Source organism: Salmo trutta, unplaced genomic scaffold (genome assembly GCF_901001165.1).
Source record: "Salmo trutta unplaced genomic scaffold, fSalTru1.1, whole genome shotgun sequence".
NCBI classification, from domain to species: Eukaryota; Metazoa; Chordata; class Actinopteri; order Salmoniformes; family Salmonidae; genus Salmo; species Salmo trutta.
The window spans coordinates 1-27,211 of NW_021823049.1; the positions used below are offsets into that span (position 1 = coordinate 1).

The 27,211-nt window shown below is 41.9% G+C and overlaps 2 protein-coding genes and 1 long non-coding RNA gene across 4 annotated transcripts; 2 read left to right on the forward strand and 1 right to left on the reverse strand.

Annotated features, from left to right (window-relative positions):
- The first annotated feature begins 10,544 nt into the window (after positions 1-10,544).
- Positions 10,545-17,663, forward strand: LOC115188475 (TOG array regulator of axonemal microtubules protein 2-like). The gene is made up of 7 exons (XM_029747346.1): positions 10,545-10,922; positions 11,110-11,664; positions 12,053-12,314; positions 12,654-12,786; positions 12,985-13,090; positions 13,242-13,477; positions 17,480-17,663. Exons 1-7 carry the CDS (start codon positions 10,782-10,784, stop codon positions 17,661-17,663), a joined length of 1,617 nt encoding a protein of 538 aa, XP_029603206.1. The 5' UTR covers positions 10,545-10,781.
- Positions 17,551-20,758, forward strand: LOC115188473 (uncharacterized). The gene is made up of 2 exons (XR_003876423.1): positions 17,551-17,638; positions 19,834-20,758. It is a non-coding gene; the product is annotated as an uncharacterized LOC115188473 (long non-coding RNA).
- Positions 20,759-24,512: 3,754 nt separating this feature from the next.
- Positions 24,513-26,551, reverse strand: LOC115188474 (uncharacterized). Of its 2 annotated transcripts, none has more exons than XM_029747344.1 (2): positions 26,522-26,551; positions 24,513-25,244 (listed from the first exon to the last, which is right to left on the reverse strand). In XM_029747344.1, the coding sequence occupies exon 2, from the start codon at positions 25,235-25,237 to the stop codon at positions 24,596-24,598; it is 642 nt and encodes a 213-aa protein (XP_029603204.1). In that variant the 5' UTR covers positions 25,238-25,244; positions 26,522-26,551; the 3' UTR covers positions 24,513-24,595. The 2 variants fall into 2 exon arrangements, with proteins under 2 accessions (XP_029603204.1, XP_029603205.1); XM_029747345.1 differs by lacking the exon at positions 26,522-26,551 and adding an exon at positions 26,402-26,420.
- Positions 26,552-27,211: the final 660 nt, after the last annotated feature.

Here is a 27,211-nt window from a genome sequence, read left to right on the forward strand (position 1 = left end):
GTTCTCCTCAGCTATCTTTCTCTTTTTCCCTTTGGGAGCCATGGCCCATGACACCCGCCGGTTTGTTTGCAACAGCCACCTGTCTGGCACTACGCCGAGCTGAAAGAAACGTGTCGCAGGCTATGACGTAAATCTTCGTTGACAGAAATGTTGAAATTAAATATTTATTATACACATTTTTACAGCATTGGATAATAAATTATATTAAAACAAAAAATATATTCACACCATCTTTTTCCATTTTCATATTTTGAAAAAGCTCCAGGGAGCCACTAGGGCGGCGCTAAAGAGCCGCATGTGGCTCTAGAGCCAACGGGTTGCCGACCCCCGGGCTAGCCTATCCTGATACAATATCAGAAACATATAATCATTTCATCTGAAGTTAATACCCTGTCGTCACCCTAGACAGTTTACAATAGGAATTCTTATTGGAGATGTCCTTCTCACCTAACATCCCATGCTGTGGAGATATTCTACATAAGTTAATATTGTGAGAGTCATATTCGAGCCTGTGTGAGAGGGTTACATACAGCATAGCCCAGTGGTTCCCCAACCAGGGGTACTAATATTATATTCTTATTTACAATAAAGTTACCACAAAATGACCCCGACAGGGTTAGATTGTGTAGAAATGGCTTTAGATTCCCCCAAAAACCGTAGGGAGGACCCCCAGACCTCCCGCCACTTATATATATAAAAAAAGGCCTGCCCCTGGTAATCCATCTGGCCCTGCAGCCTTGTGGAGTTGTTAAGATACACTTTGGTGCTTTCTCTCAGAACCTGGAAGTGCCTAATACTGGGAAGCGCCTGATATCTCGTGATAGCTTCAGATGTCGGTGTTGAGCAAGAAGAGAGTGGTCCAAAGAAGGAGAGGTCCATAGAGTAAGGTCGGTTAAGTAAGTCAGGCAGGCAGACAGTTGAAGAATCGATGTGTCTCTTCGGTCTAATCGTACAAAACCCTTCCCATAGAAGATAACATTTCCTGATAGGTCTGTGCCTGAGAGAGAGACGTTCCGTAAATGTAATCTGTAATGTATGTTGCGTGAGACAAGCAACTTGATCACATTTGTAGAGACAAAGTCAGTAGGTATCTGAATTGGAGCTTACATTTTCATGGGTTGCCACTCCATCACGTGGTCGAGTCGTTGCCATTGTTATCAACGTTCTACAGCCACATTGATGTCCAAAAGTAAATGACTTTGAATGGGAGCTATAACCGTTTCGCCTAAAATACACTATAGTGGCTTCGAAATACGATGACATTGCTAAAGTAGGCAAATATTTAGTAGGAAACGACTGCCATTATCATCATGTCATCGAATTTACTTTAGACAGATGGCAATGTTGTCATTAGCTAGCAAAGTTTGTAAGAAAAAATGTGGTGGTCTCCACTCAATCTCTTAGCTAGCAAGCTAACGTTACACTGCAACTAAAGTCAATCTGGAGACCTCAAAATGAAGACGCAAGGTTTTGCTACTAATAAGTTGCCTTCTTTAGATATTGCATCGTGTTTTTAAGCCACAGTAATGCACTTTAGACCAAATCTTCATCAGTGCCTATTGAGGATGTATTGAGTAAATGTTCAGCTGGCTGTCCTGGCAGTCCTAAAACGAACGTTCAAAACAATATTGTGATGAAACGCGCAACACATGTATAGCTCAGTAGTCTCAGAAACCAGAACCAAATTTTGCATGCATGCTGGCAATCTACTAGATTTTGTTTGGGGGCAGACCAACCTGGTCTCAGAGCATTTTGTATTATTATATATATATTTTTAATGAACCTTGTTTAACTAGGCAAGTCAGTATGTGTTCTGTATGTAATCCGAGACACCCCAGTTAGTATGATATGTTACCTTTCGTATAGTATGTATTCATTTCTGGTTGTCCATCACCCATTTTATATGATATGCTACAATTCGTATTATGTCCCAAATTTGCGAAACGTACAATATGTTACATATTTGGTACACATATTATTTGTTAAGAATTTGTGAAACGTAAAATATGCTACAAATTCTACCTAGGTGGATAGCGTTAGCTACCTGGTTGGCATTAGCTAGGCTAGGGGTTTGGGTTAAGGTTAGGGTTGAGAGTTAGGTTTAAAGGGGAAGGGTTAGCTAAAAGGGTTAAGTTTATGTTTAGGGGAAGGATTAGCTAACGTGCTAAGTATTTGCAAAGTAGCATAAAAGTAGTAAGTAGCTAAAATGCTAAAGTTGTCCATGATGAGATTTGAACTCGCAACCTTTGGGTTGCTAGACGTTCACATTATATGCCCACCTATCTACCCTGACCAACCACTGTACTTTCAATTTTGCCATAAGTAACCATTTGTCTTATTAACTATACGAAACATATACTAAATGGAGGTTTGGATTTCCATACAGAATAATACGAAATGCTCTGAGACCAGGTTGGGCAAACATAGTCATACTGTGTGTGTGTGTGTGTGTGTGCTATTACCAAATTCTTTAGACTTCACAGAGCAGCCTTGTATCAATCGGGAGTAGGCTAACTTTCTGGACTTTAGTGTTTCTTCAATATTTGCTTTTTAGAGTCACGGTTGGTCCAAGAGTAACACAAATGTTGAATTAAGCATACAGACCTAACGCTAAATCACTAGCTGTTCAGGCAGGGATTCAATTTATAGCGCAGCACACTGGAAAGCTGACGATGCAGCGCAGCGTTTAAATGAATTTTCCTCGATGTACGCAGAGATCGAGTTAGCAATATATTCTGCAGATGAATGCTCAATCGGAAATGACGTTTAAATGTCAAGCGTGTTTAAGGGGATTGAATCCCAGCCTAAATCCACATTTGCCTGAAACATGAGATAAGGACTAAGTTTGCCTAACCCCTAGTCGGAACAGTCCTTCTGAGATACTGTATCTACCACTATGCTAGAGTTATCTGCAGTCGGATTCAATGTGTAAATACAATTCATTTAACCTGTTTAGGATAGGGGGCAGTATTTTCACGGCCGGATAAAAAACGTACCCGATTTAATCTGGTTATTACTCCTGCCCAGAAACTAGAATATGCATACAATTATTTTATTTGGATTGAAAACACCCTAAAGTTTCTTAACCTTTTGGGGATAAGGGGCAGTATTGAGAATTTTGGAAAAAATATGTTCCCATTTTTAACTGCGTCCTATACCAACTCAGAAGCTAGAATATGCATATTATTGTTCAGGTTTGGATAGAAAACACTCTGAATTTTCTAAAACTGTTTGAATGGTGTCTGTGAGTATAACAGAACTCCTATGGCAGGCAAAAACCTGACAAGGTTTCAAGCAGGAGTACCCTGTCTGACAAGGAGTCGTGCGTCTTGCATCTTTTTATTGAAAAGTAAGGATCTTAGCTGTAACGTGACAATTCCCAGGGCTCCAATAGGCTCTCAGAACCCGCGAAAAACCTGAAGGTTTACGAGGGAGCCTCAGGCTGAAACACATTATCACCTTTTGTAAGTGGCTGCTCAGAGGACCTTTGAATGAGGCGCGTGCACGATTCGCTCCTGAGGAGAAATTTTATTCGGCTGTTTAGGCTCAATGCATATTCCCGGTCGGAATATTATCACTTATCTACGAGATAAATGGCATAAAAATTGGTTTTAAACAGCGGTTGACATGCTTCGAAGTACGGTAATGGAATATTTAGACATTTTTGTCACGCCAATGCGCCATGCGCGACACCGTGAAGAAGCATTCTGATAGTGTCTAGAACTCACGAACAAAACGTCGCTGTTTGGATATAACGATGGATTATTTGGGACCAAACCAACATTTGTTATTGAAGTAGAAGTCCTGGCAGTGTATTCTGACGAAGAACAAGCAAGGTAAGAACATTTTTCTTATAGGAAATGTGATTTTGGTGGAGGCTGACCTGGGTGGGTATCTAAATAGCTAGCCCTGTGATGCCGGGCTATGTACTTAGATTATTGCAAAATGTGCTTCATCCGAAAAGCTATTTTAAAATCGGACATATCGAGTGCATAGAGGAGTAATGTATCTATAATTCTTAAAATAATTGTTATGCTTTTTGTGAACGTTTATCGTGAGTAATTTAGCAAACTGTTAGTAAATTCCCCGGAAGTTTGCGGGGGTTATGCTTTTTCTGAACGTCACATGCTAATGTAAAAAGCTGGTTTTTGATATAAATATGAACTTGATTGAACAGACATGCATGTATTGTATAACACAATGTCCTAGGTGTGTCATCTGATGAAGATCATAAAAGGTTAGTGCTGCATTTAGCTGTGGTTTGGGTTTATGTGACATGATATGCTAGCTTGAAAAATGGGTGTCTGATTTTTTCTGGCTGGGCACTCTGCTGACATAATCTAATGTTTTGCTTTCGTTGTAAAGCCTTTTTGAAATCGGACAGTGGGGTTAGATTAACGAGATTCTTGTCTTTAAATAGCTGTAAAATAGTCATATGTTTGAGAAATTGAAGTAATAGTATTTCTAACGATTCAAAAATCGCGCCACTGGATTTCAGTGGCTGTTACGTAGGTGGGACGAGTTCGTCCCACATGCGCCAGAGAGGTTAAACTGTTTGAATGGTGTCTGTGAGTATAACAGAACTCATATGGCAGGCCAAAACCTGAGAAGATATCATACAGGAAGTGCCCCCTCTGACCATTTCTTGGCCTTCTATAGCCTCTTTATGGAAAATAGAGGATCTCTGCTGTAACGTGACATTTTCTAAGGCTCCCATAGGCTCTCAGAAGGCGCCAGAACGGGGAATGATGACTCTGCAGTCCCTGGGCGAAAAACAGTAGGGGATTTGGAAAGTGGTCGATCTGAGAACAATGACACGGGTGCGCGCGTGCATGTGACGACTCCATTTTACTTCTTTCAGTCTTTGAACGGATACAATGTCTCCCGGTCGGAATATTATCGCTATTTTATGAGAAAATCGCATAAAATTGATTTTAAACAGCGTTTGACATGCTTCGAAGTACGGTAATGGAATATTTTGAATTTTTTTGTCACGATACCCGCCGGCGCGTCACCCTTCGGATAGTGTCTTGAACGCAAGAACAGAACGCAGCTATTTGGATATAACTATGGATTATTTGGAACCAAAACAACATTGGGTGTTGAAGTAGAAGTCCTGGGAGTGTATTCTGACGAAGAACAGCAAAGGTAATCCAATTTTTCTTATAGTAAATCTCAGTTTGGTGGGTGTCAAAATAGCTAGCCATGATGGCCGTGCTATCTACTCAGAATATTGCAAAATGTGCTTTCACCGAAAAGCTATTTTAAAATCGGACACCGCGATTGCGTAAAGGACTTCTGTATCTATAATACTAAAAATAATTTGTTTTTTGTGAACGTTTATCATGAGTAATTTTGTAAATTCACCGGAAGTTTTCGGTGGGTATGCTAGTTCTGAACGTCACATGCTAATGTAAAAATCTGTTTTTTGAGATAAATATGAACTTGATTGAACAAAACATGCATACATGTATTGTATAACATAATGTCCATAATGTCTGATGAAGATCATCAAAGGTTAGTGCTGCATTTAGCTGTGGTTTTGGTTTTTGTGACATTATATGCTAGCTTGAAAAATGGGTGTGTGATTATTTCTGGCTGGGTCCTCTCCTGACATAATCTAATGTTTTGCTTTCGTTGTAAAGCCTTTTTGAAATCGGGCAATGTGGTTAGATAAAGGAGAGTCTTGTCTTTAAAATGGTGTAAAAAAAGTCAAATGTTTGAAAAATGGAAGTTTTCGAGGAGTTTGTATTTCGCGCCACGCTCTATCATTGGATATTGGCGAGGCGTTCTGCTAGCGGAACATCTAGATGTAAGAGGTTTTAAGGTTAAATTTACGGATTAACTCCGGATTTTAAGGTTAGGGTTAAGTTTAGGCATTAACTCCAAATGGTTAAGGTAAGGGGTAAGGTTTGGGATAGGCTTATAACAAAACTATCAAAAATGACTTTATCGCTGGATTCAACCATGAAACCTTTGGAGTCAGAGGCAGATGCTTATCCACATCCACAATGTCCTAGAAAAACCAAAACTTACTTAACCTCTCTAGGGCAGGTGGCACCAAATTGTCCCACCTACGTAACAGCCAGTTGAATCCTGTAGCGAGATTTTCAAATACCTTAGAAATGCTATTACTTCAATTTCTCAAACATATGACTATTTTACAGCTATTTAAAGACAAGACTCTCGTTAATCTAACCACACTGTCCGATTTCAAAAAGGCTTTACAACGAAAGCAAAACATTAGATTATGTCAGCAGAGTACCCAGCCAGAAATAATCAGACACCCATTTTTCAAGCTAGCATATAATGTCACAAAAACCCAGAAGACAGCTAAATGCAGCACTAACCTTTGATGATCTTCATCAGATGACACACCTAGGACATTATGTTATACAATACATGCATGTTTTGTTCAATCAAGTTCATATTTATATCAAAAACCAGCTTTTTACATTAGCATGTGACGTTCAGAACTAGCATACCCCCCGCAAACTTCCGATGAATTTACTAACAATTTACTAAATTACTCACGATAAACGCTCACAAAAAGCATAACAATTATTTTAAGAATTATAGATACAGAACTCCTCTATGCACTCGATATGTCCGATTTTTAAAATAGCTTTTCGGTGAAAGCACATTTTGCAATATTCTAAGTAGATAGCCCGGCATCACAGGGCTAGCCATTTAGACACCCACCAAGTTTAGCCTTCGCCAAACTCCGGTTTACTATTAGAAAAGTTTGATTACCTTTCCTGTTCTTCGTCAGAATGCACTCCCAGGACTTCTACTTCAATAACAAATGTAGGTTTGGTCCAAAATAATCCATAGTTATGTTCCAACAGTGACGTTTTGTTCGTGCGTTCAAGACACTATCCCAATGGTAAATAAAAGGTCACGCGCACGGCGCATTTCGTGATAAAAGATTTCTAAATATTTCATTACCGTACTTCGAAGCATGTCAACCGCTGTTTAAAATCAATTTTTATGCCATTTTTCTCGTAAAAAAGCGATAATATTCCGACCGGGAATCTGCAATTAGGTAAACAGCCGAAAGAAAATGCAGCACGGGGTCGAATCGGGCACGCGCCTAATTCCTTTGTCCTCTTATCGGCCACTTGGCAAAGGCGATTATGTGTTTCAGCCTGAGGCTGCCTCGTCATCGTTCAGTGTTTTCCCGGGCTCTGAGAGCCTATGGAAGCCGTAGGAAGTGTCACGTTACAGCTAAGATCCCCACTCTTCAATAAGCGGAGACAAGAAGAACGACTCCTTGTCAGACAGGCCACTTACTGCATGAAACCTTCTCAGGTTTTTGCCTGCCATATGAGTTCTGTTATACTCACAGACACCATTCAAACAGTTTTATAAACTTTAGGGTGTTTTCTATCCAAAGCCAATAATTATATGCATTTTCTAGTTACTGGGCAGGAGTAGTAACCAGATTAAATCGGTACGTTTTTTATCCGGCCGTGTAAATACTGCCCCCTACCCCCAACAGGTTAAAGGTAACAGCGCTCACTGTTGCCCCTGGTGGCCGGTTTCCACGTCATATCCAGACATCCTCAGCCATGGATGGATGTCGAATACTGACTTGTATCACGGGTGATCTACCTGCAAAACTCTGATTCCATTCCAGTCTGGCTCAGCTCAGCAAATGTAGCAATTGGACATTTGAAAACGTAGAAAATCCAATTCAATGATATTGTTGTTTCCTGAACTGAGTGAACTCATGAACTGCATTTGACTTCATTTTCAGAGTTAATTGAGTTGAAATGGAATGAAGGCCAACTCTGCTAACCATGGTCCTTCCCTGTAAAGTCTAGACCTTTCCCATCAAAACCCCAAGCCCCCATCCTTGTCTACAGTGCCTTCAGAAATGATTCATACACCTTGACTTATTCCACATTTCGTTGTGTTAGTCTGAATTCAAAATTGATTAAATATATGTTTTTTCTCTCACCCAGCTACACACAGTACACCATAATGAAAAAGTGAAAACATATATTAAGACATGTTTGCAAATGTATTGAACATTTAATACAGAAATATCTAATTTACATAACTATTCACACCCTTGAGTCAATACTTTGTACAAACACCTTTGGCAGCGATTACAGCTGTGAGTCTTTCTGGGTAAAGTCTCTAAGAGCTTTCCACACCTGGATTGTGCAACATTTGCCCATTTTTCGTTTCAATATTCTTCAAGCTCTATACCAGGCAGTGTCAGAGGAAGGCCCTAAAAATTGTCGAAGGCTCCAGCCACCCAAGTCATAGACTGTTCTCTCTGCTACTGCACAGCAAGCGGTCCCGGAGTGCCAAAAGGCTCCTTAACAGCTTCTACCCCTAAGCCATAGCACTGCTGAACAGTTAATCAAATGGTTAGCCGGACTATTTGCATTGACCCCCTTATTTTATTCATATTTGTTCTTATTTTCTGCACTGACTCTCTTCCATAGGCTCGATATACACTCACTGGACTCTAACCATACACTTACACATACTACACTGACACTCCAAAACACACACACAAAATGGTTTAAGGGCAACAAAGTCAAGGTGTTGGAATGGCCATCACAAAGCCCTGACCTCAATCCTATAGGGCAGAACTGAAAAGCCGTGAGCGAGCAACGAGGCCTACAAACCTGACTCAGTTACACCAGCTCTGTCAGGAGGAATGGGCCAAAATTCACCAAACTAATTGTGGGAAACTTGTGGAAGGCTACTAGAAACGTTTGACCCAAGTTAAACAATTTAAAGGCAATGCTACCAAATACTAATTGAGTGTATGTACACTTCTGACCCACTGGGAATGTGATGAAAGAAATACAAGCTGAAATAAATCAATCTCTCTACTATTATTCTGACATTTCACATTCTTATCATAAAGTGGTGATCCTAACTAACCTAAGACAGGGGATTTTTACTAGGATTCAATTTCAGGAATTGTGAAAAACGGAGTTTAAATGTATTTGGCTAAGGTGTATGTAAACTTCCGACTTCAACTGTATATATATATATATATATAACTCATCAAAAAAAGAAACGTCCTCTCATTGTAAACTGCGTTTATTTTCAGCAAACTTAACATGTGTAATATTTGTATGAACATAACAAGATTCAACAACTGAGACATAAACTGAACCAGTTCAACAGAAATGGAATAATGGAAATGGAATAATGTGTCCCTGAACAAAGGGGGGGTCAAAATCAAAAGTAACAGTCAGTATCTGGTGTGGCCACCAGCTGCATTAAGTACTGCAGTGCATCTCCTCCTCATGGACTGCACCAGATTTGCCAGTTCTTGCTGTGAGATGTTACCCCACTCTTCCACCAAGGCACCTGCAAGTTCCCGGACATTTCTGGGGAGAATGGCCCTAGCTCTCACCCTCCGATCCAACAGGTCCCAGACGTGCTCAACGGGATTGAGATCCGGGCTCTTTGCTAACCATGGCAGAACACTGATATTCCTGTCTTGTAGGAAATAATGCACAGAACGAGCAGTATGGCTGGTGGCATTGTCACGCTGGAGGGTCATGTCAGGATGAGCCTGCAGGAAGTGTACCACATGAGGGAGGAGGATGTCTTCCCTGTAATACACAGCGTTGAGACTGCCTGCAATGACAACAAGCTCAGTCATATGATGCTGTGACACACCGCCCCAGACCACGACGGACCGTCCACCTCCAAATTGATCCCGCTCCAGAGTACAGGCCTCGGTGTAACGCTCATTCCTTCGACGATAAACGTGAATCTGACCATCACCCCTGGTGAGACAAAATCACGACTCGTCAATGAAGAGCACTTTTTGGCAGTCCTGTCTGGTCCAGCGACTGTGGGTTTGTGCCCATAGGCGACGCTGTTGCCGGTGATGTCTGGTGAGAACCTGCCTTACAACAGGCCTACAAGCCCTCAGTCCAGCCTCTCACAGCCTATTGCGGACAGTCTGAGCACTGATAGAGGGATTGTGCGTTCCTGGTGTAACTCGGGCAGTTGTTGTTGTTGCCATCCTGTACCTGTCCCGCAGGTGTGATGTTTGCATGTACCGATCCTGTGCAGGTGTTGTTACACGTGGTCTGCCACTGCGAGTATGATCAGCTGTCCGTCCTGTCTCCCTGTTGCGCTGTCTTAGGCGTCTCACAGTACGGACATTGCAATTTATTGCCATGGCCACATCTGCAGTCCTCATGCCTCCTTGCAGCATGCCTAAGGCACGTTCACGCAGATGAGCAGGGACCCTGGGCATCTCTCTTTTGGTGTTTTTCAGAGTCAGTAGAAAGGCCTGTTTGGTGTCCTAAGTTTTCATAACTGACCTTAATTGCCTACCGTCTGTAAGCTGTTAGTGTCTTAATGACTGTTCCACAGGTGCATGTTCAATAATTGTTTATGGTTCATTGAACAAGCATGGGAAACAGTGTTTAAACCCTTTACAATGAAGATCTGTGAAGTTACTTGGATTTTTACGAATTATCTGTGGAAGACAGTGTCCTAAAAAAGGGACGTTTCTTTTTTGCTGAGTTTATATATATATATATATTATTTACAAATTCATCACACATTTATGATTTTATATGGGAATCAAAAAGCTTTCATGGATGTTCACCATGTGCTCAGTGCTGTCAACAGACCCCATTATGACATCACAATGTAACGGAATCCTTGCCATGATATCATTGCTGGTTCCATCTGACAAGCAAAATTTCATTTCCACTCATTTCATGATAGTTCTCTCACAGAGATAGGTTAAGTTCTTATTTTGAGAGTGTTAATATTTATCATCAATGGCTTATCGAGGAAGAAAGTCAAGTGAGTTTGACAAACTCCAGAAGGAGAACTCTCAGATGAAGAGCGTCATCGAAAACTTGAGGAAGCAAAACATGGCTTTAAACCAACAGGATGACCAGGACAAGTTTTCAAGTTTTGTAAGGCTCATCAGTATTTCAAACGTTTTTCAAAAATATCACTGTGTTTATTTTGTGGTTTCATAGACAGACAGTAGGCCTACATCCATAACATCTTTAGCTTGAAAGCTTTATATGACACACTGTAGAAACTATTTTGACTACTTCACTTCTGCTATTCATTTCATACTATACCATTGTGATCCAGGGCTATCAGGAGAGCTACCCAATCCCAGAGGGCCATCGGGGCTTCATCAGTGATGCCAGACTTCTGCAGATGCAGAGAGCTGAGAGAGAGGCCATGGAAGCAAAGCAAAGAAAGATAAGTGCTATCCATGAGAATTATGTCCGGACTGCTCTCATCGGGGTTGGCAGCACCTTCGCGCACCACTTCGTCCCCTCTATTCAGTGCATTCCGCGGCCGAAAGCTCCACCGAGGCCTTTGCCACGAAGGCTTGAACACATAGCTCTGGCCCCACTGAAGAACGTGGTGGGGGTGGACGGAGCTCAAGTTCGACCCGGATCTCACTCTCTGGAGTCCATCCAGGTGAATAAGTCATTCAGCAGCAGTAGCGTGCGGCCTGTTCCCGTCCCTCCCACTGGAGCTCCCTCCAAGAGGGGCAAGAAGAAGAAGGAGGGCAGGCGGGGAGTCAAAGCCCTGAAAGTCCAGTTGGACCAGGGCTGTGCTGACAACAACGGACCCATTGACCTGATGGAGGAGGTGAGGGACATCGAGGCTCACCTGAAGGAGGAGGCCTGGAAGGTAGGATGGACTTTGAATTTATTGTAAATGTGAAAATTTGTGAAAACACAAGTGTAGACCTTACTGTGAAACCAACAGTGCAGTTCAAGAAGAGTTAGGAAAATATTTAACAAATAAACTAATGTAAACAATAATAATAATAAAAGTAACACAATGACATAACAATGACGAGGCTATATACAGGGGGCATCGGTACCGAGTCAGTGTGCGGGGGTACAGGTTAGTTGAGGGTTACAGTGTGCGGGGGTACAGGTTAGAAAGGATACTCTCTTTGACGGCATGATAGAATAGATCCTAGAATACAGGATCTCTGTGTATTAGTTTATGTATATACTAGTTCTATATGCATTTCTATGATGGGAGCAATCTTTTCTGGTCTACGCCAAAGGTGGTACATGAGGTGAAGGCCATGGGCAGGAGAAGTTTGGGCTCGGCCATGTCCATGGGGGAAATAGCCACCAGCTCTCTGGGAAGCCTGAGCTCAGTGGATATGAACACCCCTGCGGAGCTCCGTGACTACTTGGATGTTGGGACCCCGGTAAAGTCGCGTGACAGCCCACCCAGGCCTGCTCCCCCTCCTACCAAGCCCAGGAGCAAACTGCCTCGGCCTACAAGGTTCCTTAGCCTTCAAAAGGCTGATACCGGCTCAGGTCAGTCCCTCTCATGTACTCACACTAATTTAAATTAGACAGCGAGATGAAGCTAGGTAGACTCATAGTAGGAAGGGAAGGGACACAAATGGATTTAGCCCAGGGCTAAGACATTTTTCCACACTTGCTTTGCCTGTTGCACAGTGAGAACCTTTGCTCAAGGCGAATTAGACCCTGCTTCTGAGCAGGTTGAGCACCAAAAATGTGTGCTAAATTTAAAATGATATCATAATGAACTAAGATGTTCTAGTGTTAAAAGCTACAAACAGATATGGAAATGAGTAAATACATACATACATACAGTTCACAGAAAGATAGATGTCTGCTGTCAACCCATAGACAAGAAGGCAGCCAGTGAGCCAAAGGGCCAAATAAAGAAAGGTCAGGACCAGGCCAGATTGCAGCCCCCGTCCAACCCAGAGCAGGCCCTGACTAAGACCTTTAAGCTGCTCCACTCTACCTCTGATGACTGGTGAGCATTCACTGTAGACAAGACCAATGGAGCTAGGCTAAAGGAAGCACAGTGTAGTGTCCTTGGAAATGTAGATTTGAGCTACAGAGCGTAGAAACTTCTGAAATTAAGAGACCAGAGTCCTAATTGATGAACATCATTATAATGTTTTTGGAAAATGTTGTGGAAATTGCTTACGTTTCTTTCACTGGCTTGCAGGGAGAAGAAGATCGAGGGCTTGACCTCTCTCCGTGTGATGGCTCAGAACCACATGGACATACTGATGCCTAAACTCCATGATATCTGCCTTGCCATTATAAATGAGGTAGCTGTATTCATTCACTGCCCTATTCATTCATCTGCACAAATCTGCTACATTTGGAGAACAAGCCAAATTATTGTGTCATGTTTCTGATGTTCGTGGGTTGTACTGCTCAACATTAATAGTTGGTCCTGTGCGTGTTATTATGATTCAGGTGAAGAACCTGCGCTCTGCAGTGTCCTGTGCTGCCATGGCCACACTGGGTGACATGTACGTTCACCTCCAGAGGGCCATGGACAGTGAGGTGGAGGGGACGGCACGCGTGCTGCTGCACAAAGCCAGCGAGGCCAACAACTTCATCCGGCAGGCCGCCAACTTTGCCCTGGGTCACATGGTGCAGAGCTGCACCCCTACCCGTGTCATGAATGCCCTGCTGGTCGGTGGGCTGAGGTAAAGAGGGAGAGGGGTCAATTAACACTCACTAAGGGGTAGATCCGGACTTCCACAAATGTTCACTTTGTCTCACATTGAAAGTTTGACTCGAATGGAAGTTAGGATTCACTCCAAACGGACCTGATGTGACAATGCAATAGATAATTGATATGTAGTGAACTTTCTGGTGCAAAATGGTCACTGCCCGCTTAAGTATACCACACATTAGATTAGATTCAACTTTATTGTCATTGAACAAGTACAAGTACAACGAAATGCAGTTAGTATCTGACCAGAAGTGCAAATAAAAGAGTGCAAAAAGTGTAGTAAAAAGTAAAATAACTAAGTACGTTATTAAGTGGGATGTATAAATGTGCAATGAAGGCAAATGGCAAGTCTAAATGTGCAATGAAGGCAAATTGAAAGTGCAAGGAGGCATGCAACTGAAATGCAGGGAGAGCAGCAATGAGGTTACCGAGGTAGACATGTACATGTACAACTGAATTATGTCCTTAATCAGATTTTGCAAAGCAATGTCAGAGTCCAGTAGTACTGTGAAATGGACAAAGAGAGTAGTGCAACAAGGTCCCTGAGAGGCAGTACCTTTTGTTTGTGGCATGGATGTGAAGGGTCCCTGATGCGCTGGAGGTCTCCGATGGCAGGGAGCTGGGCACCAGTGATGTGGTGGGTGGTTTTCACCACCTGTTGCAGGGCCTTCCGGTCAGCCACGGAGCACCTGCCAAACCACACTGTGGCGCAGTTAGTCAGATTGCTCTCGACCGTGCAGCGGTAAAAGTTCACCAGGATCTTGGGAGACAAGCAGGCCTTCTTCAGCCTCCTCAAAAAGTACAGGCGCTGCTGCGCCTTCTTGACCAGGGTTGAGGTGTTGCGGGTCCAGGAGAGGTCATCGGAGATGTAGACACCCAGGGATTTGAAGCTGGGCACACGCTCCACTTCAGTGCCATCAATGAGAATTAGGGCGTGGCTGCGGCTTTTAGACTTCCTGTTAATCCACTATGAGCTCCTTGGTTTTCTTTGCATTGAGGGCCAGGTTGTTGTCAGCGCACCATGCAGCCAGGTGCTTGACCTCCTCCCTGTAGGCTGACTCGTCACTGATCAGACCTACCACCGTGGTAGGTCTGATCAAAATGTTGTTTAAATGCTGAGCTTACACGGAACCCAAACTGGCTGCGCGCGTGCGCCATAGTGTTGACAGTACAAAATAAAACAACTAATTTACAAAAAACTTTGCAGCACAAACAAGTTACAACGTGACATCGCCTCTATCCCATTCAGACCTTAGAGGACCAAACTACATCTCCCATAATGCAACGCCCGCACCAGCTCAGCTAACCGTCTGCATCACAGAAAGGCATGCTAGCTAGCAACAGCAGCACTTTTAGCACTCTGTAAACTATATTAATAACAACAATAAAACTCTGAAAGTTACATGTTTCTATAGTCTCACATTCCCTTATAACAATATCTACAGCATTAACCTTGGGATGTTTTATTTATTTCACGATATGGACTTCTACAAAGGAGTAATCTGCAAGACACACCTTTCTCAGTGTTTTCTCGGACTGAGGAGAATGGCAACTACGGGTAGTACCAGGGTGTTAGTAGGTGATGCAAGCACCCAGATGAAATAAAATATATTTAATGAAACAAAACCCGAAGATTGTCACGTCCTGGCCAGTATAAGGGTTAATTAGTATTGTAGTTTGGTCAGGACGTGGCAGAGGGTATTTGTTTTATGTGGTTCGGGGTGGTGTGTTTTTGTTGAAGGGGCATTTGGTTTAAGTATTCCGGGGTTTTTTGGGCACTGTTTGGTTTTCTGGTATTCTATGTTTAGTCTAGTATGCATGTTTCTATGTTTGGTTAATTGGGGTTGGGACTCTCAGTTGAAGGCAGGTGTTGTCTATCTGCCTTTGATTGAGAGTCCCATATATTAGGGTGTGTTTGTGGTTGTTATTTGTGGGTGATTGTTCTGTGTTGAGCCTTATGCTTGGCCAGACTGTTTGTAGTTGTTCGTTCGTTCATTTTCGTGTTTTGTTATTTTGGTATTCATTTTTGAAAAAAAATAATCATCAAGATGAGAAAACACATACCTGCTGCGTTTTGGTCCTCCATCACCGACGACAACCGTGACAAAGATGTTAACATCATTCAGCTACTGTAACTGCCTACCTAACATCAACAGGCAGCACCAGTAGCGCAACAATTAAAAATGGACACCAAAAGTAAAGTTCCTGGCGATCAAAGCGATCTGACTCCCCCTTCTGTCTGAACTTGGAATATTCATGTTCGCGGGCTTTGGCCCTGAACCTGGTTGTTCTGTTCTGCGTTGTGTACTATTCTAATAATTTGAAGTTTGATGGAATAACCATTTTAACTCTACTACAAATACATTTCGTATTAGGCTACATGTCTGACTCCTGACCTATTTAGAGTGTTTATATGCAGTTTAATACGACATGTAGCCTATTTGAAATTATGAGTGCTTCTTACAGTCACCTTTTCCTGTTGTTTACTTAAATACTTAATTCAAATCATATGGTTTGGTTTCAATATTTCAAAACCAAATGGTAGGTTATACGCCACAGCTTTCAGCCAATCAGCATTCAGGGCTCGAACCACCCGGTTTATAATTTCAATTATCTCGCCAACCCCCTCATCACCACTCTGGGTAGCAGAGTTTCAGTTGTGTTTACATCTGTAGGTCTGATATCTGATTGGAAGTTCACTTTTATAGTAGCATATTGGTTAACAACTCACATTGTTTTATTTTAACAACTCAGAGGCTTTTAAGAGTCTTAGATTCATTGTCTCTCTCTTTTTCTTTGTTCCTGACCTGCGCTAGTGAGATACGCTCTCTCTATCTCTCCACCCCAGCGACTCTTGGGGCATGGCCTTTCAGGCTATGACTTCTCTCCCCCCCCCCTCTGATCATGCATAAGGTATTGCATTGTAATGTTTGTTAATGCCTTGTATATGATTTCATAATGTTAAATACCTTTCCACTCTCAGTCCAATTCTTGCAAGTCAATGTCAACTCATTGCCTAATGCTTGCTTGCATATTTTAAGTATCTTTATAGCGTAAAATATAAACATTTTAATGTATAAATAGTTATATATCAAATACTACCACACTACAAAGTCAATCAATTTAATATACACCATCACAAATATTCACATGTTTTCATTTCGGCAGGTCTTAAGAAACATTATGATATTAAACCTCTACGGGATCAGTGTCCCCCCCGCGGGATGGTTTAGCTAATGTAGGAAAATGTGATTAGCATGAGGTTGTAAGTAACAAAAACATTTCCCAGGACAGATATGGGCAGAAAGCTTAAATTCTTGTTAATTTAACTGCACTGTCCAATTTACAGTAGGTATTACAGTGAAAGAATATCAATCTATTTGTTTGAGAAGAGTGCACAATGTATTGATAAACCAATTAGGCACATTTGGGCAGTCTTGATACAACATTTTGAACAGATATAAAATGGTTCATTGGATCAGTCTAAGACTTTGCACTGACACTGCTGCCATCTAGTGACCAAAATCGAAATTGCGCCTGGGCTGGAATATAAATACATTTATAAATATGTATATTTATAGGCAATGAGTTGACATTGACTAGCAAGAATTGGACTGAGAGTGGAAAGGTATTTAACAATATGAAATCATATACAAGGCACTATGATCAAATACCTTATTAATCATCTGATAAATCATGAACAAATCATTTAAAATAGCGTTTATAAATGTGTAAATAACTATTTATAGATTTCTCATTGACATTTACAAATGTAGGAATAATGATTAATAAATGGTAATTGAACTCTTCACAAACAGTTTATAAATGGTATATTAAGGGACTTTAATGTAAAGTCTTACTGAACATTTTGATCCATCGATGAGACTTCATCAATACAATCCATTATCATTCGTCTCCTAACTCATGTATCTCTATGACATGTAACTGATGTGCTCTGTTTTTCCTTCCTCAGCCACCGTAACGCTGCGGTGAGGAGCTGCACTGCTCAGCACCTGGAGAGACTGGCTGAGGTCATGGGGATGTCTCGTCTCCTGTCTGGGAAGAAAGACCTCACTGACCGTTTCTTGATTGCCGTCAGTAAACTGGCTGTGGACCCTGCACAGGAAGTCAGGTGGGATGTTCCTCCTGTAAAGTAGCTTGCTTAAACATAATGGCCGGCCTTAATTTAGGCTGTGATTCAATCCATGGCTCGCTATAGCACTAGATCGCCGACAATGCAGCTTGTAAAGGTAATTTACTCTTGAGTCGACATCTGCAGCGTTTACCACAAATACAAATTGAAATTGCCTTTAAAAGCCACATTAGCATAGATGCTGTAGACAGCTGACAAAGGGTGTCATGGATTGAATTGCGGATTTTAGGTATTCCAAAACAACCACAGGTTCTCTTGGAGGGGAATAGTAATTGAAAACAAATAGGAAAAATTATAAACACAAATAAGTGCTACATGGCATAGGAAAATCCAAGTCCAGGCACTCATGTGGGTTTGAAAGTTAAAAAGCCAAAAGCTAAGCCGAAGCCAAAGGCCGCCAGGGATGTTCTTCTCCCATCGCCAACTAGCGACCTCCTGTGGTGACCAATGCACGCTGACAAGGTCGCCAGGTGTATGGTGTTTTCTCCGACACATTGGTGCAGCTGGCTTCCAGGTTAAGTGGGCTTTGTGTCAAGAAGTAGTACGGCTTGGCTGGGTTGTGTTTCGCAGGACGCACGGCTCTCGACCCTCCTGCAAATTCTACCTAATGTATGTCTTATTTTGATGGGATATTTTTTCTCAGGTTGCCATCGTTTGAGTACTGTTTTTAATCACAGACAGGAGAAATTATTTGATATGTTGCACGTTTAAGATGATATTAACTTCTTGAGGCTACCTGGGACGTTAGCGTGCCCCCCGTGGCGCACCCTATCAACAGCAGGTGCATTTCAAGAGCGGCAAATTTGAAACCAAATAAATGTACAAATTCAAATTTCTCAAACATACAACTAACTTACAGCCTTTGAAAGATAAACATCTTCTTAATCTAACCACGTTTACCGATTTCAAAAAGGTTTTACGGGGAAAGCATAAAGTTAGGTTATGTTAGGAGAGTACATTGACAATAGCGGTGTGCAATGCATTGTCGATTCAAAGACAGGCTTCACCAAAACCATACAATCAGCTAAAATGATGCACTAACCTTTTACAATCTCCATCAGATGACACTCCTAGGACATTATGTTAGACAATGCATGCATTTTTAGTTCTATCAAGTTCATATTTATATCTAAAAACAGTGTTTTACTATGGCGTTGATGTTCAGGAAATCGTTTCCCTCCAATACCGGCAGTCAAGTCATGACAACAAAATAATTAATTAATATTAGAAAACATTGCTAAAATATTATATTGTCATTCAAAGAATTATAGATTTACATCTCTTGAACGCAATGGACTTGCCAGATTTAAAATTAACCTTACTGGGAAATCACACTTTGCAATAATCTGAGCACTGCGCCAGAAAAATACGCATCGCGATACAGACTAACCGCCATGTTGGAGGAATCTAAAATCGAAAATACTATATAAATAATCCATTACCTTTGATTCTCTTCATCAGATGTCACTTCCAAAGAGTCCCAGGTCCATAACGAATGTAGTTTTGTTCAAAAAAGCTCATCATTTATGTCGAAAAACCTCCGTGTTGTAGCGCATGATCTAAGCCAGCCGGACTTCACTTCACTTCAAGAACGGAAAAAATATATTTGCGTTCGTTCAAACATGTCAAACGTTGTATCGCATAAATCATTAGGGCCTTTTTTAACCAGAACATGAATAAAATTCAAGGCGGACCATTGGGTTCTCTTTTAAAACGTTTCGGAATGAGAGTACCCACCATCAACTCGCACGCCAGGTGTCTAATGGACCATCACGTTCCATGGCTCTTATTCGGTCAGATCTCACTGTAGAACACTCAAAACACTTTGTAAAGGCTGGGGACATCTTGTGGAAGCAATAGGAAGTGCCAGAATATTCCTCACCCCCTTTGTTTTTCAATGGCATAGGCTCAAAGTCAATTCAACACATCAGGTATCCACTTCCTGTCAGAATCTGTCTCAGGGTTTTGCCTGCCAAATGAGTTCTGTTATACTCACAGACACCATTCAAACAGTTTTTGAAACTTTAGGGTGTTTTCTATCCATATATAATAAGTATATGCATATTGTAGTTACTGGGTAGGTGTAGGAGGCAGTTAAAAATGGGCACATATTTTTTCAAAAAATTCTCAATACTGCCCCCTATACCCTAACAGGTTAATATCTTTGTCCACAGGCATCATGGTCGCAATATCTTGAGAAACGTGGCCACCAATGGCGACTTTGCTAAAATGTGGGACAAATTCGCTCCGAGGAAAGAGCGAGAATCCTTGAGGGAGGTCATCTCAAAGGTTAACCTCAAAGAAAGGTACATTCTCTCTGGATGATTAGAAGAAGTATGACAAATGAGCTGATATGATTACAGAACTCCAATCCCACTGGGCACAGACATCAGTTCAATGTCTAGTTTTGATTTAAATTTGGGAAATCAACCAATGTGAAATTAACCAAAAATGTTGGGTGAAAAAAATCCAATTGTGTTTTCCACATTGATTCACCGTCATCACATAGATTATTTGGGTTGTTGAAATGAGGTGGAAACAATGTTTATTCAACCAGTTTTGGCCCAATGGGATGAATTTAATATACTGTAAGATTATATCTTTCTGTCTTTTCTCTTTTTCAACAGGAATATCTGAATAATCCCCAACTTGACTATATGTTTGTATCTAAATATTTGCACATTTCCCAACTTGACTATTATCCCCTCCAGTCCCCAAACTCCAATATTTTCGCTCATTCTAAGAAATTTGACACTATCATCCAAACCCCCATGTAAATGCATCTTTAAGCTGCATCAACTCCCTGTCCAAGTCCTGAATTCACTATAAGGCAATATGAACCACATTCAAAGCACTAAATGACCTTTCCTCGAAGCTCCTATCTGATCTACCAGCTCAATAGTGGTCTACTGAAACCATACTCACCATCTCAGGGGGTGCTCAGATCATCAACCACTGACCTCCACACCATCCTCAAAACCAGCAGTCCTCTTTTGGAGGCAGATTGGTCAGTGCTCCTGTATGGCACCAACATTGTGGATTTTCATCCAATGCTTCTGGACTATGAGAACATTCTTTGGACAATAAAATTAGGTAAAATGGAAGCTGGCTACAGTCTCAGTTTTATCCTTCAAGACAGTGTGAGGATGTGTAACAACAATACCTGTAGTTTAATTTCATGATCAGGGCCAGATTACCGAATGGGCATGCAGGGCACCTGCCCTGTGGGCCCCGACCTCCAGGGAATATCATCATAACATCCAAAACTAAAAGTAGAGCGGATGTATATTACAGTACGTGGACGTTTTACAATTCGTGAGCTCGTTTCATAATTTGTAGCCATGTTTAATATAAATTTGTGCTCATTTTGTAGAAATTCGTGAGCATTTAAAAACATTTAGTGGGGATGTTTTATATCAATTTGCTTACTGGTGCAAAAAAAAATGCATGAAATGTATGCATTCACTACTGTGAGTCGCTCTGGATAAGAGTGTCTGCTAAATGACTTAAATGTAATAGTAAATGGTGCTCTTCCATGCCGTCTCGAGGAGGGGTGCGTCACTTGAGTGGGTTGAGTCACTGACGTGATCCTCCTGTCTGGGTTGTGCCGTGGCGGAGATCTTTGTGGGCTATACTCGGCCCTGTCTCAGGATGGTAAGTTGGTGATTGAAGATATCCCTCTAGTGGTGTGGGGGCTGTGCTTTGGCAAAGTGGATAGGGTTATATCCTGCCTGTTTGGCCCTGTCCGGGGGTATCGTCGGATGGGGCCACAGTGTCTCCCGACCTCTCCTGTCTCAGCCTCCAGTATTTATGCTGCAGTAGTTTATGTGTCGGGGAGCTAGGGTCAGTCTGTTATATCTGGAGTATTTCTCCTGTCTTATCCGGTGTCCTGTGTGAATATAAGTATGCACTCTCTAATTCTCTCTTTCTCTCTCTCTCTCTCGGATGACCTGAGCCCTAGGACCATGCCTCAGGACTACCTGGCCTGATGACTCCTTGCTGTCCCCAGTCCACCTGGCTGTGCTGCTGCTCCAGTTTCAACTGTTCTGCCTGCGGTTATGGAACCCTGACCTGTTCACCGGACGTGCTCCTTGTCCCAGACTTGCTGTTTTCAACTCTGTAGAGACAGCTGGAGCAGTAGAGATACTCTGAATGATCGGCTATGAAAAGCCAACTGACACTTTCTCCTGAGGTGCTGACCTGTTGCACCCTCGACAACCACTGTGATTATTATTATTTGACCCTGCTGGTCATCTATGAACATTTTAACATCTTGGCCATGTTCTGTTATAAACGCATTTTATAAACTGATTTGCATTTTAATGAAGGAAATAAGTATTTGACCCCTCTGCAAAACATGACTTAGTACTTGGTGGCAAAAACCTTGTTGGCAATCACAGAGGTCAGACCTTTCTTGTAGTTGGCCACCAGGTTTGCACACATCTCAGGAGGGATTTTGTCCCAGTCCTCTTTGCAGATCTTCTCCAAGTCATTAAGGTTTCGAGGCTGACGTTTGGCAACTCGAACCTTCAGCTCCCTCCACAGATTTTCTATGGGATTAAGGTTTGGAGACTGGCTAGGCCACTCCAGGACCTTAATGTGTTTCTTCGTGAGCCACTCCTTTGTTGCCTTGGCCGTGTGTTTTGGGTCATTGTCATCCTGGAATACCCATCCACGACCCATTTTCAATGCACTGGCTGAGGGATGGAGGTTCTCACCCAAGATTTGACGGTACATGGCCCCGTCCATCGTCCCTTTGATGCGGTGAAGTTGTCCAGTCACCTTAGCTGAAAAACACCCCCAAAGCATAATGTTTCCACCTCCATGTTTGACGGTGGGGATGGTGTTCTTGGGGTCATAGGCAGCATTCCTCCTCCTCCAAACACGGCGAGTTGAGGTGATGCCAAAGAGCTCCATTTGGTCTCATCTGACCACAACACTTTCACCCAGTTGTCCTCTGAATCATTCAGATGTTCATTGGCAAACTTCAGACGGGCATGTATATGTGCTTTCTTGAACAGGGGGACCTTGCGGGCGCTGCTGGATTTCAGTCCTTCACGTTTAGTGTGTTAGCAATTGTTTTCTTCGTGACTATGGTCCCAGCTGCCTTGAGATCATTGACAAGATCCTCCTGTGTAGTTCTGGGCTGATTCCTCACCGTTCTCATGATCATTGCAACTCCACGAGGTGAGATCTTGCATGGAGCCCCAGACCGAGGGAGTATGACAGTTCTTTTGTGTTTCTTCCATTTGCGAATAATCGCTCCAACCGTTGTCACCTTCTCACCAAGCTGCTTGGCGATGGTCTTGTAGCCCATTCCAGCCTTGTGTAGGGCTACAATCTTGTCCCTGACATCCTTGGAGAGCTCTTTGGTCTTGGTTATGGTGGAGAGTTTGGAATATGATTGATTGATTGCTTCTGTGGACAGGTGTCTTTTATACAGGTAACAAGCTGAGATTAGGAGCACTCCCTTTTAAGAATGTGCTCCTAATCTCAGCTCGTTACCTGTATAAAAGACACCTGGGAGCCAGAAATCTTTCTGATTGAGAGGGGGTCAAATACTTATTTCCCTCATTAAAATGCAAATCGATTTATAACATTTTTGACATGCGTTTTTCTGGATTTTTTTGTTGTTATTCTGTTTCTCACTGTTCAAATAAACCTACCATTAAAATGATAGACTGATGATTTCTTTGTCAGTGGGCAAACGTACAAAATCAGCAGGGGATCAAATACTTTTTTCCCTCACTGTAGCTAGTTAGAGCACAAGTGGAAAAGCGTAGTCACTGGTGGGGACAAAAATAATGTTTGCTTCTTTCAGATGGCAATGTTGTCATTAGCTAGCAAAGTTTGTAAGAAAAAATGTATTGGTCTCCACTCAATCTCTTAGCTAGCTAGCTAATGTTTCACTGCAACTAAAGTCAATCTGGAGACCTCAAAATGAAGACACAAGGTTTTGCTACTAATAAGTTGCCTTCTTTAGAAATTGCATTGTGTTTTTAAGCCACAGTAATGCACTTTAGACCAAATCTTCAGCTGGCCGGCCTGGCAGTCCTGAAATGAACGTTCAAAACAATATTGTGACGAAACGTGCAACCCATGTATAGCTCAGTAGTCTCAGAGCCCAGAACCAAATTTTGCATGCATGCTGGCCATCTACTAGATTTTGTTCTGGGGGCAGACCAACCTGGTCTCAGAGCATTTTGTATTATTATAGTTTTTTTAATTAACCATTATTTAACTAGGCAAGTCAGTATGTATTCTGTATGTAAATCCGAGACACTCCAGTTAGTATGATATGTTACGTTTCGTATGGTATGTATTAATTTCTGGTTGTCCATCACCCATTTTGTATGATATATTACAATTCGTATTATGTTACAAATTTGCAAAACGTACAATATGTTACATATTTGGTACACGTATTATATGTCAAGAATTTGTGAAATGTATGATATGCTACAAATTCTAGCTTGGTGGGTAGCGTTACCTGGTTGGCATTAGCTAGTTAGGTTTAAAGGGGAAGGGTTAACTAAAAGGGTTAAGGTTAGGGTTAACTAAAAGGGTTAAGTTTATGTTTAGGGGAAGTGTTAGCTAACATGCTAAGTATTTGCAAAGTAGCTTAAAAGTAGCAAGTAGATGAAAAGTTGCTAATTAGCTAAAATGCTAAAGTTTTCCATGATGAGATTTGAACTCACAACCTTTTCACCCAAGTTTAGTCAAAACCGGGCCAGTGGTGTCTGAGAGATCGCGTGTGACTAACTAACGTGAGCATTGTACGTACGAACGGACGGAGACAGATCCACCCTCTGATTTCATCGTGGGTGACAATGAGTGAACCAACAAATATAAATGTATTTTCACACAAACTTTTATTGTTGAATTAACAAATAATGTCATCATCGTATAGTATCCAGTATTTTGAAGCTGTCACTTTCAACTGCTCCTTTTGCAGACGTGTTTGTCCATAAAAGGGCATACAGTGGCGCCACACCCCCAACACACCTCCAGAGAGTGGCCAATCGGTGTCTGCATCTTGCACTCCTTACACCCGCCCACAACCCTCCCACTTGATTCCACCCCATGCCTCTGCTGACTGATGAGCTTCTCGAGGGCTTGCTTCGTGGCCGGGTCGCCACAGTGCGCGATGCCGTTAACCGCCACCCGCTTTGGATCTTTAACGCAGTCCTCCTCATGCCCAATGACGGTGGAGGGCAGCCAGGCTGTATCGTATCCGCTCTGTTGCCACGAGCACCACATTGCTACATTCTGCCTATCCATCTTCTTCACGCGGCCCACCCGGACCTTCAGCTGCAATACCACATGTTCTCCAGTGGGACACCCACCGGGGTAACCCTTCGCCTTGGCTATGTCCCGACTGCAGTAGACCCCCGGGCCCAACGTGCCCCCCGCCGAGGGCCGGAACCCACCTGTGATGATGGCTCGAGCGCTGTCACGGTGGGTGCCATGGTACATGGTGTAGCCTTGTCTGCCCCGTGGTGCCTGGCCAGGTTTCAGGACAATCTGCTTCTCAACCACAGCCTCCCAACCGGTGAACTGCACCAACTTCGCTGGCATGGCTCTGCTAACGGACACACAGTTGACACCAATTTGTAAACTGATGAGATCAATCAATCAAATGTATTTATAAAGACCTTTATACATCAGTAGTTATCACAAAGTGCTTTACAGTAACCCAGCCTAGACCCCAAAGTGCAAGCAAAGCAGAAGTGAGAGCACAGTGGCTTGGAAAGATTCCCATATAGGAACGTGGAGAGGAACCCAGCTCAGAGAGCCTATCCTCTTCTGGCTGTACCTCATAATCATCAGTGACAAAATCTATGACTCATAGCATACGTATCGGTGAATCGTTGTGACATATGAAATATGAGTGAGAGTGTAATCAATGTGTAATAAGTACGGAAACAATTTATGAACATGTTAAATTATTATGTGACGTGGAGTCATTATTCAGGTCCTGATTGGTCAAGAAGCTTATTTGACGCGTCAAATAATGTTATTTGACGTGTATCTTTTTGACACGCCAAGACCCAAACGGCATTCCATATGTACCGGGTTAGGCTATATGTGTTGTACACTCACATCAATAATGTATTGATGAAAAAACATATTGAAGACATAGATATAGAGATGTTTTCTTTTCTAAAATCTAACCACTCAAATTATTATTTACTCAAAGTATGTTTCCATGATTTATTCCCCCCCAAAAGATTATTGACTAAATCTAAATTCAATCTGAAGCGCCGAAGATCCACTTTATAGGGCGATTGACAAAGGCAATGTTCCCGCAGTTGCGGATACTGCATTCACGGTACACGCTGCATATGTCGGCTCAATGAGAAATGTTATTTAAACGTGAACTACAACACAGATATTCTCAGCTACTGATTGAGTACAAAGTATGATGTCGTAATGTATACAGGGTGTCATTGAACAACACAAACCTCTTCCTTTTCGACTGAACTAAACTCCCATCTTCTCCCTCTATAAGAGTATTTTGTATAGTCACCACCAGGGCTGGGGTCAATTCAGTGAATAATTTAATTCAAATCTCCCATCATTTATTATGAAGACTTTTCATTTTACTGAACTAACTGAATTAAAGTCAACCCTGATCACCAATACAGCTGCACAGTGGTAATTTGACAGGACTGAGAGAGAAAGAAAAACATACATGTAAGTTAGATAGTAACAACAATAAATCCAGTACTGTATAGTTACCGCTGTAGAAAAACAAAAATCTATGCCTTATAGATCCCAATGTTGTGCAACTGACTGGCTGTGGATACGTAGCAAAAATATTTTTACATTGTTTCTACCTTTTTCAGGTAATTAACCTACCCGTTCTACCTCCAATGTTTTGACACTGTATCTCTGATAGTTTCACTTTCGATTTTTCAGCCCAACTCAGCTTCCTTGCGTGACATCCATGGACATCATACCCAATGGAATCTCTTCAAAGAATATCCCGTTTGCTTTAGAGATCACATTCACTTTCATTTTAAAGTGCTGTACACGGAATCCCTCATTATTTTATTCATGCTATTCCATATCGTAACGCTAACCCCATTCTCATTGCAAGACATGCCAGGCAATGTTGCCCTCTAGTGTTTTTTTTGGAGATACAGCATGTATTATTTTATCATTCGTCATCACGGGTTGTGGTTAATTCCATTTCAATGCCAGTCAATTCAGAAACTAAACCAGATTCAAATGACACATGTTCCTCATTGGAATTTGAATTTCAAGGTACTTCCTGAATTGACTGGAATTTAAATGGAATTGACCTCAAACCTGAGGTTCATCAACCAAAAGTATACTCAGCTGGAAAGAGAAAAACAGACAGGAAATTATTTTTGAAAAAAACACACAATGGAAGTAAATGTTATTGCCACTTTTCCTAATAAAAACATAATTGATGTGTGAGTATGTGTGTGTATATACAATATATATAATTCACTGACCAAAAATATAAACGTAACATGCAACAATCTTTTAGATTTTACTGAAATACAGTTCATATGAGCAAAT